At 47.8% G+C, this 13,403-nt stretch overlaps 1 protein-coding gene across 4 annotated transcripts in view; it reads left to right on the top strand.

Annotated features, from left to right (window-relative positions):
• The window catches only part of ITGAM (integrin subunit alpha M), a 55,416-nt gene continuing 42,388 nt past the window's right edge, over window positions 376-13,403 (top strand). The window contains exons 1-2 of one of the 4 annotated variants that reach the window (XM_021086381.1): window positions 4,076-4,597; window positions 7,306-7,391. In XM_021086381.1, the coding sequence (XP_020942040.1) occupies window positions 7,369-7,391 (23 nt within the window). In that variant the 5' untranslated portion in view covers window positions 4,076-4,597; window positions 7,306-7,368. Of the gene's footprint in view, window positions 462-4,075; window positions 4,598-7,305; window positions 7,392-13,403 lie in introns of those variants that run through there. The other 3 variants (XM_021086383.1, XM_021086382.1, XM_021086384.1) reach the window with 3 other exon arrangements.

Below are 13,403 nucleotides of genomic sequence, written 5' to 3'. Positions count from 1 at the left end.
CCTAGGAATCTCCAAATGCCAGGGCGCGGCCCTAAAAAGACAAAAACCAAAAATCAAAACAAACCTGGGGCTCAGATGTGAGGATGTGTGGGGGCTGGAGTAACAACTGGAAATGACCCCCAGAACCAGACTGCTCTTCACCTCTGTCTCAGAGGCCTGAGCTCCCTCACGGTGTCTCTGCTCCATTCTGTGAATAGACTCTCCAACTCCCTCTCCGTTACCTCTACTCCTCCCTGACTTCGTTTGCCCCAGGCTTCACCACCACATTCTGAGGAGGGGGTGGGGAAACCAGTCACGGAGGGGCGGTGTCAGCCCCTCTTGTCCATCAAGGCTTTGCCTTAATCTCATTGGTCAGAATGGAGTCACAAGACCAGACACGGGAGCAAAGCAGCCTGGGAAAACCCGCAAACAGCTTTTCCAGGTTCTACGCACCGGCGAGAGACACAGGAGAGCGAGCGGAGGTAAAAGATGGATAAGCCTGCTGGGTGGTTGAGACAGTTTGTAAAATAGCTTGAAACTATAAAGCTCTCTGCAAACATTGGCTTCAAAATAGAATGCATGCATGTATATAACCCTTTCGGAGAGTCCTTTGGCTGTATGAAGCGTCCCAAAGGGTGCATCTCATTGGTCCCATCATTTCGTCCTAAAAACTGTATTTGAAGAATTCCAAAGATGCAAAAAGGTGTGTGTGTAGAAAGTTGTTTAATGCAGCATTGCGTTAAAGCTGTGAAATTTCTCAGCATAATGGGATCGTCTGTATACATTAAAATAAGCCCTGTAGGAGTTTCCGTCGTGGCGCTGCAGAAACGAATCCGACTAGGAACCATGAGGTTGCGGGTTTGATCCCTGGCCTCGCTCCGTGGGTTAAGGATCCGGCGTTGCGGAGAGCTGTGGTGTAGGTCGCAGACGCGGTTCGGATCCCACGTTGCTGTGGTGTAGGCCGGCAGCTACAGCTCCGATTAGACTCCTAGCCTGGGAAACTCCAAATGCTGCCTGTACGGTCCTAAAAGGATGAAAGACAACAGCAACAAAAAGGTCCCATAAAGCTGCACGAAATATCTGTGCTAAAATGTTGTATAACATAACCATGGAGTTCACGTTGTGGCTCTGCAGCTTATGACCGGGATTAGTATCAGTGAGGATTCACGTTAGATCCCAGGCGCCGTTCAGTGGGTTAAAAGATCTGGTGTTGCCCTGAGCTGCAGTGTACATGGAAGACTCAGCTCGGATCTGGCAGCGTTCCTGTGGTTGTCTTGTAGGTGGGCAGCTGCAGCTCAGATTGGACCCCTAGTCTGGGAACTTATATATGCCTTGCAGGTGTGGCCTTAAAAAAAAGAAAATGCAAACAAAAAAACCCCCCAAAACCCATGATACAGATTCAAATCTACTTTTTTTTTTTTTTTTTTTCTTTGGCTGCCTGGTGTGCCATGTGGAGTTCTGGAACCAGGGATCAAATTCCAGCTGCAGTTGTGGCCTGTGCTGCAGCTTCAGCAACTCACTGGATCGTTAACCCACTGGATCCTTTACCCACTTTGCTGGGTGGGGCATTGAATCCTTGTCCTAGCACTGTAGGGACACAGCTGACCTAGTTGTGCCACAGGGGGGTCTTCAAACCTACCTTTTTTTCATGACAAGTTTGTAAATAATATCTGTGCAGGGAGTTCCCATCGTGGCGCAGCAGAAACGAATCCATCTAGGAACCTTGAGGTTGTGGGTTTGATCCCTGGCCTTGCTCAGTGGGTTAATGATCTGGTGTTGCCATGAGCTGTGCTGTAGGTCGAAGACGTGGCTTGGATCTGGCGTTGCTGTGGCTGGGTATAGGCTGGCAGCTGTCACTCCGATTCGACCCCTAGCCTGGGAACCTCCGTAAGCCAGGGTATGGCCCCCCAAAACAAAAATAATAATAATAACAATATCTGTGCAGAAAAGCTGATGTAGTAAGCTGGTGGGATTGTGTTGTTGTTTCTTGTTTTCTTTCATATTGTCAAAATCCTGTTTGTAGGGTTAATACAGTGGAGAGAAAGAAATACAATTACAGTGACTTCCTAGGCCTGACCCAACCCCTTAGAGGTTGAACAGAATCAGATGTCTTAGGACACGTCTGACTCACGCTCCAGAAATGACCTTTCCTGAAGGGTTTGGGAGAGGTTGGTGCCATTTGACCCTTTACATCTACCCCTCACCCTTGGAAGCGAAAGAGTCCACATAAAAGAGCTTCTAGTTCGGAGTTCCCGTCGTGGCTCAGTGGTTAACGAATCCGACTAGGAACCATGAGGTTGCAGGTTCGATCCCTGCCCTTGCTCAGTGGGTTAAGGATCCGGCATTGCTGTGAGCTGTGGTGTAGGTTGCAGACTCGGCTTGGCTCCTCCATTGCTGTGGCTCTGGTGAAGGCTGGTGGCTACAGCTCCGATTCGACCCCTAACCTTGGAACCTCCATGCCGCGGGAGCGGCCCAAGAAATGGCAAAAAGACAAAAAAAAAAAAAAATAAATAAAAAAGCTTCTAGTTCTTCTCCTCCTGTGATGGAAACACAATTTACTTCCTGTCCCAATTCCAAGATTTTTTATTTGTTTGTTTGTCTTTTTAGGGCTGCGCCCGCAGCATATGAAAACACCCAGGCTAGGAGTCGAATTGGAGCTACAGCTGCCGGCCTACGCCATAGCAACGCAGGATTCGAGCCACACCTGCGGCCTATACCACAGCTCACAGCAATGCCAGATCCTTAACCCACTGATTGAGGCCAGGGATCAAACCTGTGTCCTCATGGATGCTAGGCAATTTGTTTCCGCTGAGCCACAACGGGAACTCCTCCAATTACAAGAATTAATGGTTTTCTTCTCTTTCTGCTCAGGTCAGGCCCTGGGCTACTTCTGCTTTGGATGAGAAGCAGGAGGAAGTATTTCAGGGGTGGTGGCAGAGCACATTTGTCCCTGCCCGGCAGGTGACCTCTGAGCAGCCATGGTCTTAGTGTGATTTTGCTGGAAATACCCAAGACTCCCACAAAGCCTGTGGTAGGACTTCTTCTTTGGCCTGCCTGGCATTGGCCCCCTGCTTGGACAACTGAGAGAGCACAGGTGGAAAAGCCTGGAATGCTTCCAACTGAGCAGTAGGCAACTTTGAAGACAGTGTTCCCTTTACGTGTCATGGGGGCCATGCCAACCATGTCATGGTCAACCCAAGACAAAGTGGGTAGCATAATTGTAGCTAATGATGACTGACAATTCACTAGGTGCAATTTAACAGCTATCATCTCATTTAATCATCGAACAAGTAGTTCCCATTGTAGTGCAGCGGAAACAAATCTGACAATCCATAAGGACGAGAGTTCTATCCCTGGCCCTGATCAGTGGGTTAAGGATCCAGCATTGCCGTGAACTGTGGTGTAGGTCACAGATGCGGCTCAGATCTGGTGTGACTATGGCTGTGGGCATAGGCTGGCGGCTGTAGCTCGGATTTGGCCCCCCAGGAACTTCCATATGCCGTGGGTGCAGCTCTAAAAAAAAGCAAAAAATAAACTAAAAATCCTCACAACCACCCCAGGGCGAGTACAATTATCACCATCATTTCCCAGATGAGGACAGTGAGTTTCTGAGAATCACTTGCTCAAGACCACGCTATAGACCTAGGATTTTCATCCCCCTAGTCTGGCCCTAGACATCAAAGGCTTAACCAGATTGTTGAGAGTGACTCTAGGGTGGAAATTTTTTTGGCCGTTCAGTGTAATGGAACAAAAGGAGTATGTTGGTACTTCCCAGAAGCTTCTCAGGAGGATAGATCCTGTGGGGCCAGTTCCTTTGAATGTGGTACCTTCGGCAAAGTGGAGGGGTTTAGACAGAAGTAAATTCTCTAGGAGTTTCCATCATGGCTCAGCGGGTTAAGAACCTGACATAGTGTCTATGAGGATGTGGGTTCGAACCCTAGCCTCGCTCAGTGGGTTGAGGATCCAGTGTTGCTGTGAGCTGCGGTGTAGGTTGCAGTCGAGGCTCGGATCTGGTGTTGCTGTGGCTCTGCCGTAGACTGGCAGCAACATCTCCGATTCGACCCCTAGCCTGGCAACGTCCATGTGCTGCAGGTGTGGCCCTAAAAGGATAAAAAGAAAAAAGAAGTAAATTGTCTGAGTAGGCGAGGGAAACAAGATTTGGAGAGACAGGTCTGGGAGACTGTGCTGGAAGGGAGCAGCCGTGATCATGTGGGGCAATGGGAGATGGACACTCTCTCTTTGGCCTTGGCGAGTAGCACCTCGATGTAGACTCTCAGTTCCCAGACTGGGGCCGGAACCTGGGCCACATGGGTGAAAGCACCAAATCCTAACCACTCGACCACCAGGGAACTCCCTACCTTTGTTCTCTTGAGAGCAAAGCCAGAAGAGTTTGGGAGGAGAAGCACAGCAGAGAGGATGTGGAAAGTTGAGTCTAGCGAGTCATGTGACAGCAACCCCAGGTGTTTGCAGGCGGCGAGGGGGTGGGCCCGGCAGAGAGCTGGGGGCAGAATGCGCCGGTCAGAGGGACCAGCCCGTGTGCTGGTGTATGGCCATGAGGCCAGCCTGGCTGGAGCAGAAGGAGCCAGCGGGTCAAAGAAACGGAGCTGAGCTCAGAGAGGTAAGGATGGGGGGCGTGGGGGGCGATAGATCCCGCGGGGCCTGTAGGTTTGGACGCCCAGCGAGGCGAGGAGCCTTTGTCAGCTTTTGAGCCGAGGAATAATCTGTGCCTTGTGTTTTGAAGGGACCCCTCTGGCTGCTGTGTGCAAAACTGACTGTGGGGTGTTGGGGGAACGTGGAGAAGCAGCGGGGCACAGTCAAGCCGACTTACGGCCGCAGTCCAGGTGGGACGGTGGTGGCTTCCGCAGTTTTGTTCACAGACACGTTTGTAAGAAGGGGTCAAGGTTTTTGGGCATATTTGAAGGTAAAACCGTAGGATGTCCTTATGACGTGCAGTCTGAACAAGCTGCGAGGACGTTACGGCTGTGGATTGACTCTAGGGGAATAGCTCCGTCATTGCGCCCCACCCCCGACACCATCACCCGGGCAAAGGCTTGAACCACAGCTTGCATGAGTATTGGCAGAATGCCTGTGATCTTCCTGGCACGGAGGATGCAGAACTGCCCTGGGGCCACCTCCTGCTCGCCCCCTCCCTCCCTTAGGAGGCTCTCTGGAATTAGGGCTCTCGTCCCAGGTGCTGACATCCTCTGTGAGGCTTTATGCCTCACCCCCACCCCTGCCTACGCCCCAGTAGAGCTACAGATTAAAACTGCTTTGTTGGAGTTCCTGTCGTGGTTAACAAATCTGACTAGGATCCATGAAGATGCAGGTTCGATTCCTGGCCTCACTCAGGGGGCTAAGGGTCCAGTGTTGCCGTGAGCTGTGGTGTAGGTCACAGACATGGCTCGGATCTTGAGTTGCTGTGGCTGTGGTGTAGGCCGGCAGCTGTAGCTCCGATTCGACCCCTAGCCTGGGAACCTCATGTGCTGCAGCTGTGGCCCTAAAAAGACAAAAAATAAACAAAAAAACCGCTGCTTTGTCTGTTAGTGTAGAGTTGAGCCTCTTTTTTTTTTTTTTTTTTTGGCTTCACTTAGAGCAGGGGTCCTGGGCCAGAGATCAATCCCAAACCACAGCAGTGACTTGAGCCACAGCAGTGACAATGCTGGATCCTTAACCCACTGAGCTACCAGGGAACTCCTAGCCTCCTTTTTTTTTTGTTTTTTGTTTTTCCCAAGTAGCATCCTTTCTGATGTGTGGGACAGCAACCCTGGGGAGATTTGGTTTTGCTGTCTATGTAAGCGGTAAACTGTCTGAACCTAAAAGTGGCTCCCTGAAATTTTCGGGCCTCGGCTTAGCTTAGCCTTGTCGTGTGTGTGTGTGTGTGTGTGTGTGTGTGTGTCTGAGATGGAGCCAGCTCCCTGAAATTTTCGGGCCTCGGCTTAGCTTAGCCTTGTCGTGTGTGTGTGTGTGTGTGTGTGTGTGTGTGTGTGTGTGTCTGAGATGGAGCCAGCTCCCTGAAATTTTCGGGCCTCGGCTTAGCTTAGCCTTGTCGTGTGTGTGTGTGTGTGTGTGTGTGTGTGTGTGTGTGTCTGAGATGGAGCCAGATGGGGGAACAGGATGGCGAGTGGTGAGGTGTTCCATTCTGGATACACTTGGTTTGCAGAGCTTGTTAGCTGTGAGCTCAGGAGAGAGGTCTGCGATGGAGACAGAAACCCAGGATCGTCAGCACACAGGTGGTGCCTATAGCCCTGGGGGCACCTAAGAAAAGAGATAAAAAAGAGGCCCAAGGACAGAGCTGTGGGTGTTCTCCTGACGTGGTTGGGGAGAAAAGGAGGGATGGGCCAAAGAACCTGGGAGGAGAGATGGAGGTGAAAGAGAAGCAGAAGAGCGGGGGTTTGGGGGTGGGTGGGTGGGGTTGGGGGCGGCTCCTGGAGGCCAATGTACAAAGTCATTGCAGAAAGGAGTGGGTACATGTCAAAAGCTGCCACACTGTGGAATCCCTTGAGATTGAAAACCAACTTTTTTTTTTTTTTTTTTTTTTTTTTTTTTTTTAAGAGCTGGACACGAGGCATGTGGAGGTTCCCAGGCTAGGGGTCAAATCAGAGCTGTAGCTGCAGGCCTACAGCCCAGCCACAGCCACTCAAGATCCAAGCTGCATCTACAACCTACACCACAGCTCATGGCAACGCTAGATCCTTAACCCACTGAGCGAGGCCAGAGGTCGAACCTGTGTCCTCACGGATGCTAGTTGGATTCGTTTCTGCTGCGCCATGATGGGAACTCTGAAAACCAGTTCTTGAGTTAAGCACGTATCCTTGGTGATGGTGATGAAAACAGTTTTGGTGAAGTGGAGGCCGGGGTGGGGCAAACGCTGGATTGAAATGGGCTCAAGGGAAGGTGGGAAAAGCGGACCCGGGCACAGCAAAGACAGACAACTGTTTTGGAACCTGTTTTGCAAAAGGGAAGCAAAAAATGGGGCAGTGGTTGGTGGGGGGTGTGGGATCAGGTCAAGTTTGCTTTTTCATTAAGAGAAACATATTAGTTCTGCTAAGGATCTCAGATTTCTATATACATACCCTGTGTTCATTCCATTGGCCTCATGTTTGTTCGTTTTAATGGTCGAACTCGTGGCATATGGATGTTCCCAGGCCAGGGACTGAATCTGAGCCACAGCTGCGACCTTCGCCACAGCTGGGGCCACTCTAGGTCCTTAACCCCGGCTCTGGGCTGGGGATTGGATCTGCGCTTCAGCTGCTGCAGAGGCAGCTCTCGGATCTTTCATGCTCTTTGCCACAGTGGGAATTCCAAGGATTAATTTTTTTCTTCCAGAACCAACCCCAGACTTGTGCTTATCTGACTCGAGGGCATTGCTCTGTTTAGGCATGTCTGGCTATGGAATGGAGTTTTGTGGTAAGGTATGCTTCACAGCTTTCTAGGCTATTCTTGTGTGTTTTCTCTTCCAAGTGAATTTCAGATTCAGCTTATCAAATTTGATAATAATCCTGTTGGGTGAGGCTACACTGACTTACTGAATAATTGGATGGAGAACTGCTGTCTTTATAATGTTAAGCCTTGTCACTCATGAATATGGCCTCTCTATTCTTTTATGTCCTTCAAGAAAGACTAAAGCATTCCCGTGGTGGCTCAGCGAAAAACGAATCCGACTAGTATCCATGAGGATGTGGGTTCGATCCCTGGCCTTGCTCAGTGGGTCAGGGATCCAGCATTGCTGTGAGCTATGGTGTAGGTTGCAGATGCTGCTCGGATCCTGCATTGCTGTGGCTGTGGTGTAGGCTGGCAGCTGTAGCTCTGATTCGACCTCTAGCCTGGGAACCTCTATATGCCGAGGGTGCAGCCATAAAAAGCAAAAAAGAAAAAAAAAAAGAAAGTAACAATTTAAAAAATACATAGTTCCTACATATTTCATGTTAGATTTATGCCTAGGGTTTTTTTTTTTTGGGGGGGGGAGCTTTTTGGTGTTATGAATGGTGTTTTTCCTATTATATTTTCTAATTAGAAAATTAATCTTAGCTGGTGGAGTTCCCTGGCGGCTCATCAGGTTAATCTGGTGCTGTCACTACTGTGGCACAGATTCAGTCCTTGGCTTGAGAGCTCCCACATGCCTTAGGTGCAGAAAAAAAATAGTGTTAGCTGAATAAGGAATGCATTAGATTTTTATTTCATTCATTTATTTAGTCTTTTTAGGGCCACACCTGTGGCATATGGAGGTTCGCAGGCCAGGGGTCAAATCGGAGCTGTAGCTGCCGGCCTACACCACAGCCACAGCAATGCAGGATCTGAGCCGTGTCTGCAACCAACACCACAGCTCACGGCAATGCCGGATCCTTAACCCACCGAGCGAGGCCAGGGATCGAACCTCGTCCTCCTGGATGCTCGTCAGGTTCGTTAACCGCTGCTGAGCCACAACGGGAACTCCCCGGATTAGATTTTTATATGTTGATCTTGCCGAATAAGATTAGTTCTAGCAAGTTACCGGTTAATGGTCTTGGGTTTTCATACTTTCTGCAAATGATGACTTTTTTGCCCACTGAATCTGCTGCAAGTAAGAGATACAGTTAGGATTGGATGTTGCCACTGTGCATCATTTTTGCGCTTGGGGAGGCAACAAAGGTTTCTTCTCTTTGAAGTGGTCTCCACAGAGTTGGGCTGTGGGTTCTGGATACCCAGATTCACTCAGACTCGAAGAGAAAATAATTTCACAGCAGTGACATGTAATACTGGCATCTTGCATTATATTGACTTGGGTAGAAAATAAATGGGCAGGAAGTTCCTGTGGTGGCACAGTGGGAAAAGGATTTGTCTCTGTGACCTCATGGATTTGAGCTCCCGCCCAGGTTGAGGATCTGGCATTGCTGCAGCTGTGGTGTGGGTTTTGGCTGTGCTCAGATTCCCTGGCCTGGGAACTTCATATACTTTGAGTGTGGCCAAAAAAAGAAAGACAGAGAGGAGTTTCCATTCTGGTTCATTGGTCATGAATCTGACTAGGAACCATGAAGACACAGGTTTGACCCCTGGCCTCACTCAGTGGGTTAAGGATCTAGCATTGCTGCAAGGCGTATTGTAGGTTGCAGGTGTGGATAGGATCCTTTGTGGCTGTGGCAGTGGTGTAGGCTGGCAGCTACAGCTCTGATCTGACCCCTAGCCTGGGAACTTCAATAGCCAAGATATGGCCCTAAAAAGCAAAAAAAAAAAAAAAAAAAAGTTTTCTAACTCTGGAGATTTCTGAAAACAAGTCGCAGAAAAGGCTAGTAATAAATCTGGCCACATCAAACATAAGAACTGCCCAAGAGAAGTGAATATTAGAATTAATAATAACATCTAACTCATAGTTTGAATGCGAGTATCAGAAGAGGTTATATCTGTAAATGGCCAGGCAAGTGGTGGTGTTTTTACCTTCTGATCCTCTAGCGAGGTGCCTTAGCTCTATTTAGATTGATTTGTTATTAGGAATACTGCTTCGCTCAAATTATTTCAAGTTTTGAAGATTTTGTAGCTGAGTCCATGATTGATGTCATCACTGATCACGAAAAGACTGGTTCTTTTTTTATTTTTTATTTATTTTTATTTTTTGCCTTTTAGGGCCGCACTCGCAGCATATGGAGGTTCCCAGGCTAGGGGTTGAGTCTGAACTGTAGCTGCTGGCCTATGCCAGAGCCACAGCAATGTGGGATCCAAGCCATGTCTGCGACCTGCACCACAGCTCAAGGCAATGCAGGATCCTAAAGCCACTGGTTGAGGCCAGGGTTTGAACCTCCCTGGTCCTCACCAATACTAGTCAGGAACTCCTTTTTTTTTTTTTTTTTTTTTTTTTTTTTAATTAAAGTATAGTTGAGGGAGTTCCCATTGTGGTGCAGCAGAAATGAATCTCATGCATGAGGATTCGAGTTCGATCCCTGGCCTTGCTCAGTGGGTCGGGGATCCGGCATTGCCATGAGCTATGATGTAGGTCACAGTTGGGGCTCAGATCTGGCATGGCTGTGGCTGTGGCATAGGCCAGCAGCTACAGCTCCAAGTCAACCTCCATGTGCTTTGGGTGTGGGCCCCCCCCCAAAAAAGAAAAAGCAATGTTCTGTCAATTTCTACTTTACAGCAAAGTGACCCAGTCATATACATTCTTTGTCTCATATTATCCTCCGTCCTGTTCTATCACAAGTGGTTAGATATGGTTCCCTGAGCTGGACAGCAGAACCTCATGGCTTAGCCGTTCTAAATGCAATAGTTTGTATCTATTAACCCCAAACTCCCAGTCTATCCCACTCCCTCCCCCCTCCCCCTTGGCAACCGCAAGCATGAACAGACTGGGTCTTTAATGTCCAGGTTTGATCCCTGGCCTTGCTCAGTGGGTTAAGGATCTGGTGTTGCCATGAGCTTCTGTGTAGGTCACAGATGCGGCTCGGATCGGGCGTTGCTGTGGCTGTGGTGTAGGCCGGCAGCTGCAACTCTGATTTGGTCCCTAGCCTGGGACCTTCCACATGCCGTGGGTGGGACCCTAAAAAAAAAAAGAAAAGAAAAAGATAACCAGAAAGTCTCTGCAGGTTGGGCAGTCTTTCTGAGATTGTGGCTATGCCTTTAAAGATAAGTGGGCGCTTGGCCAGTGTTTAGGAGGGGCCGTGGTGTCCAAGCTCTAGCAACTTCCTGTGATGCTCAGAGTGTGAAAGCTTCTTACCAAAAATAAACCCAGCTTATTTCTTAAACTATGTCCCCACACACCCTGGCTGGTATCTTTTTATCCTGTGCTGATGGCCTGATTTTCTTTTTCTTCAGTCCCTTTGCCTACAAACAAGTATAGGTACTTTATTGTTTATTTATTGGTGTTTTTCTTTCTTTCTTTTTTTTTTTTTTTTGTCTTTTTGTCTTTTGTTTTTTGTTGTTGTTGTTGTTGTTGTTGTTGCTATTTCTTGGGCCGCTCCCTCGGCATATGGAGGTTCCCAGGCTAGGGGTCTAATCGGAGCTGTAGCCACCGGCCTACGCCAGAGCCACAGCAACGCGGGATCCGAGCCGCGTCTGCAATCTACACCACAGCTCACGGCAACGCCGGATCGTTAACCCACTGAGCAAGGGCAGGGACCGAACCCGCAACCTCATGGTTCCTAGTCGGATTCGTTAACCACTGCGCCACGACGGGAACTCCTCTTTCTTTCTGATTATAAAAGTCATTCTTCTTTTGTATAAAAGTTTTAAGTACAAAATATATAGAGAGAAGAAAATTAAAATCACCCTGTGACAGGGAGTTCCTATTGTGGCTCAGAAGTAATGAACTGGACTAGTATCCATTAGGATGCAATTTCCATCCCTGGCCTTGCTCAGTGGGTTAAGGATCCGGCGTTGCCGTGAGCTGTGGTGTAGGTTGCAGATGTGGCTTGGATCTTGAGTTGCTGTGGCAGCTCCGACTCGACCCCTAGCCTGGGAACTTCCATATGTCGTGGGTTTGGCCCTAAAAAAAGCAAAAAAAAAAAAAAATCACCCTGTGTCAGATTCAAGTGGACCACAAATTCTTTGACACAGCTCCCACTGAGAGATGAGATCTCTGTCCCTTTTACTTGTTTGGTTTTTTGGCCATGCCTGCAGCATGCGGATGATCCTGGGCCAGGGATCAAACCTGTGCCACAGCAGTGACCCAAGCCGCTGCAGTGACAGCTCCAGATCCTTAACCTGCTGAGCCAGGAGGACATTCCTCCTCTTTTTTTTTTTTTCCCAGAATATTTCCCCACAGTTTTATTGAGATATAACACATACCATTGTATGAGTTTAAGGTGTGTGACATGATGATTTGATACATGTCTATATTGTGACTTGATTACCACATCATCACTTCACATAGTTACAAATTATTTTTTTCTTGTGACAAGGACTTTAAGGACTATTTTGTCAGCAACTTTCGAATATATAATACAGCATTGTTTTTTTTTTATATCCAGAAGAATTTTAATTTTTTGTTAGAGTTGATTTATAATGTTTCTTCAGTTTCTATCGTACAGCAAAGTGACCCAGTCACACACAGTTCCCTGTACAGTAGGCCCATGGCCCATCCATGCCAAATATAACTGTTTGTTTTTTAATATGTCCCCTCTCTTTGAATGTGGCCGAGCTCTGTGACTGCTTGACCAGTAGATTATGATGGAAGTGGCTCCGAGACAGTTTCCGATCAAAACCTTAAGCGATTGGAAACTTTCAATTCTTTTCTCTTGGAATACATGCTCTTGAAACCTAACCACTATGCTGGGAGTAGCCCAAGCCACAAAGAGAGGACACATGGAGTTCCTCCAGCTGACAGCACCAACGGAACGCCTAGCCTGTAGCTGGCACCAGCTTCCAGCGGTGGGAGTGATCTATTTTCCACCCAGCTGAGCCTTCAAGGCCTCCAGCCCCACTCACAGTCTGACTGCAGCCACCTGAGACTCCCTACTGAGAACTGCTAAGGTCAGACAATCCATAGGACCACAAAACAATAAGAAGTTGCTGTTTTAGAATTGTGGTTGCCAAGAGGGAGGGGATGGGCTGGGAGTTTGGGGTTAGCAGATGCAAACTGTTTATGTATATGTATAACCGAATCACTTTGCTGTACACCAGAAACTAATACAGCATTGTAAATCAACTATATGTCAATAAAATCAATTAGAAAGAAGCTGCTGTTTTAAGTCATTAAGGTTTGGAATGGTTTGCAATGCAAGCAATAGAGCAGGACAGACTCATTGACGTGCTGTCTGGAGGAAACCACTATTCACATTTGGTTTTTCTGTATGCACATATTTTTAAACAGATAATTAAAAATATGTACAGAGTTTTTATGAAATTTTTTCAGAGCACACATTTCTTTGCTCTGGTTATTAAGAAAGTGGTACTAGAGACAAGAAAAAGTAGAGAATGAGAAATGGTTGGCTTGGGGATCCCGTTAGCAGACACATACAAAGTGTCCTATATTTGGGTGTTCCATGTATTTCTTAAAAATATGCTCCTGTAGGATAATGTGAGAAAAAGAGTGTATGTATATACATATGACTGGGTCACTTTTCTGTACAGTAGGAATTGACAGAATACGGTAAATCAGGAGTTCCCATCACGGCCCAGTGGAAACGAATCCGACTAGGAACCATGAGGTTGCGGGTTCGGTCCCTGACCTTGTTCAGTGGGTTAAGGATCCGGCATTGCCGTGAGCTGTGGTGTAGGTTGCAGACATGGCTTGGATCCCGAGTTGCTGTGACTCTGGCGTAGGCCGGTGGCTGCAGCTCCTAGCCTGGGAACTCCATATGCCGCAGGTGTGGCCCTCAAGAGACAAAAGACAAAAAACAAACAAACAAAAACCCCCAAAAACAAAAGAACAGAACAACACTGTAAATCAACTATAATGGAAAAATAAAAATAAGTAAAAGATTTAGACATTCAAAAAAAAAAAAAAAAGAAAATAT

Source organism: Sus scrofa, chromosome 3 (genome assembly GCF_000003025.6).
Source record: "Sus scrofa isolate TJ Tabasco breed Duroc chromosome 3, Sscrofa11.1, whole genome shotgun sequence".
In the NCBI taxonomy this organism is placed as follows: Eukaryota; Metazoa; Chordata; class Mammalia; order Artiodactyla; family Suidae; genus Sus; species Sus scrofa.
The sequence above is the reverse complement of the archived record's forward strand: the minus strand, read 5'-3'. Positions and strand labels throughout refer to the sequence as shown.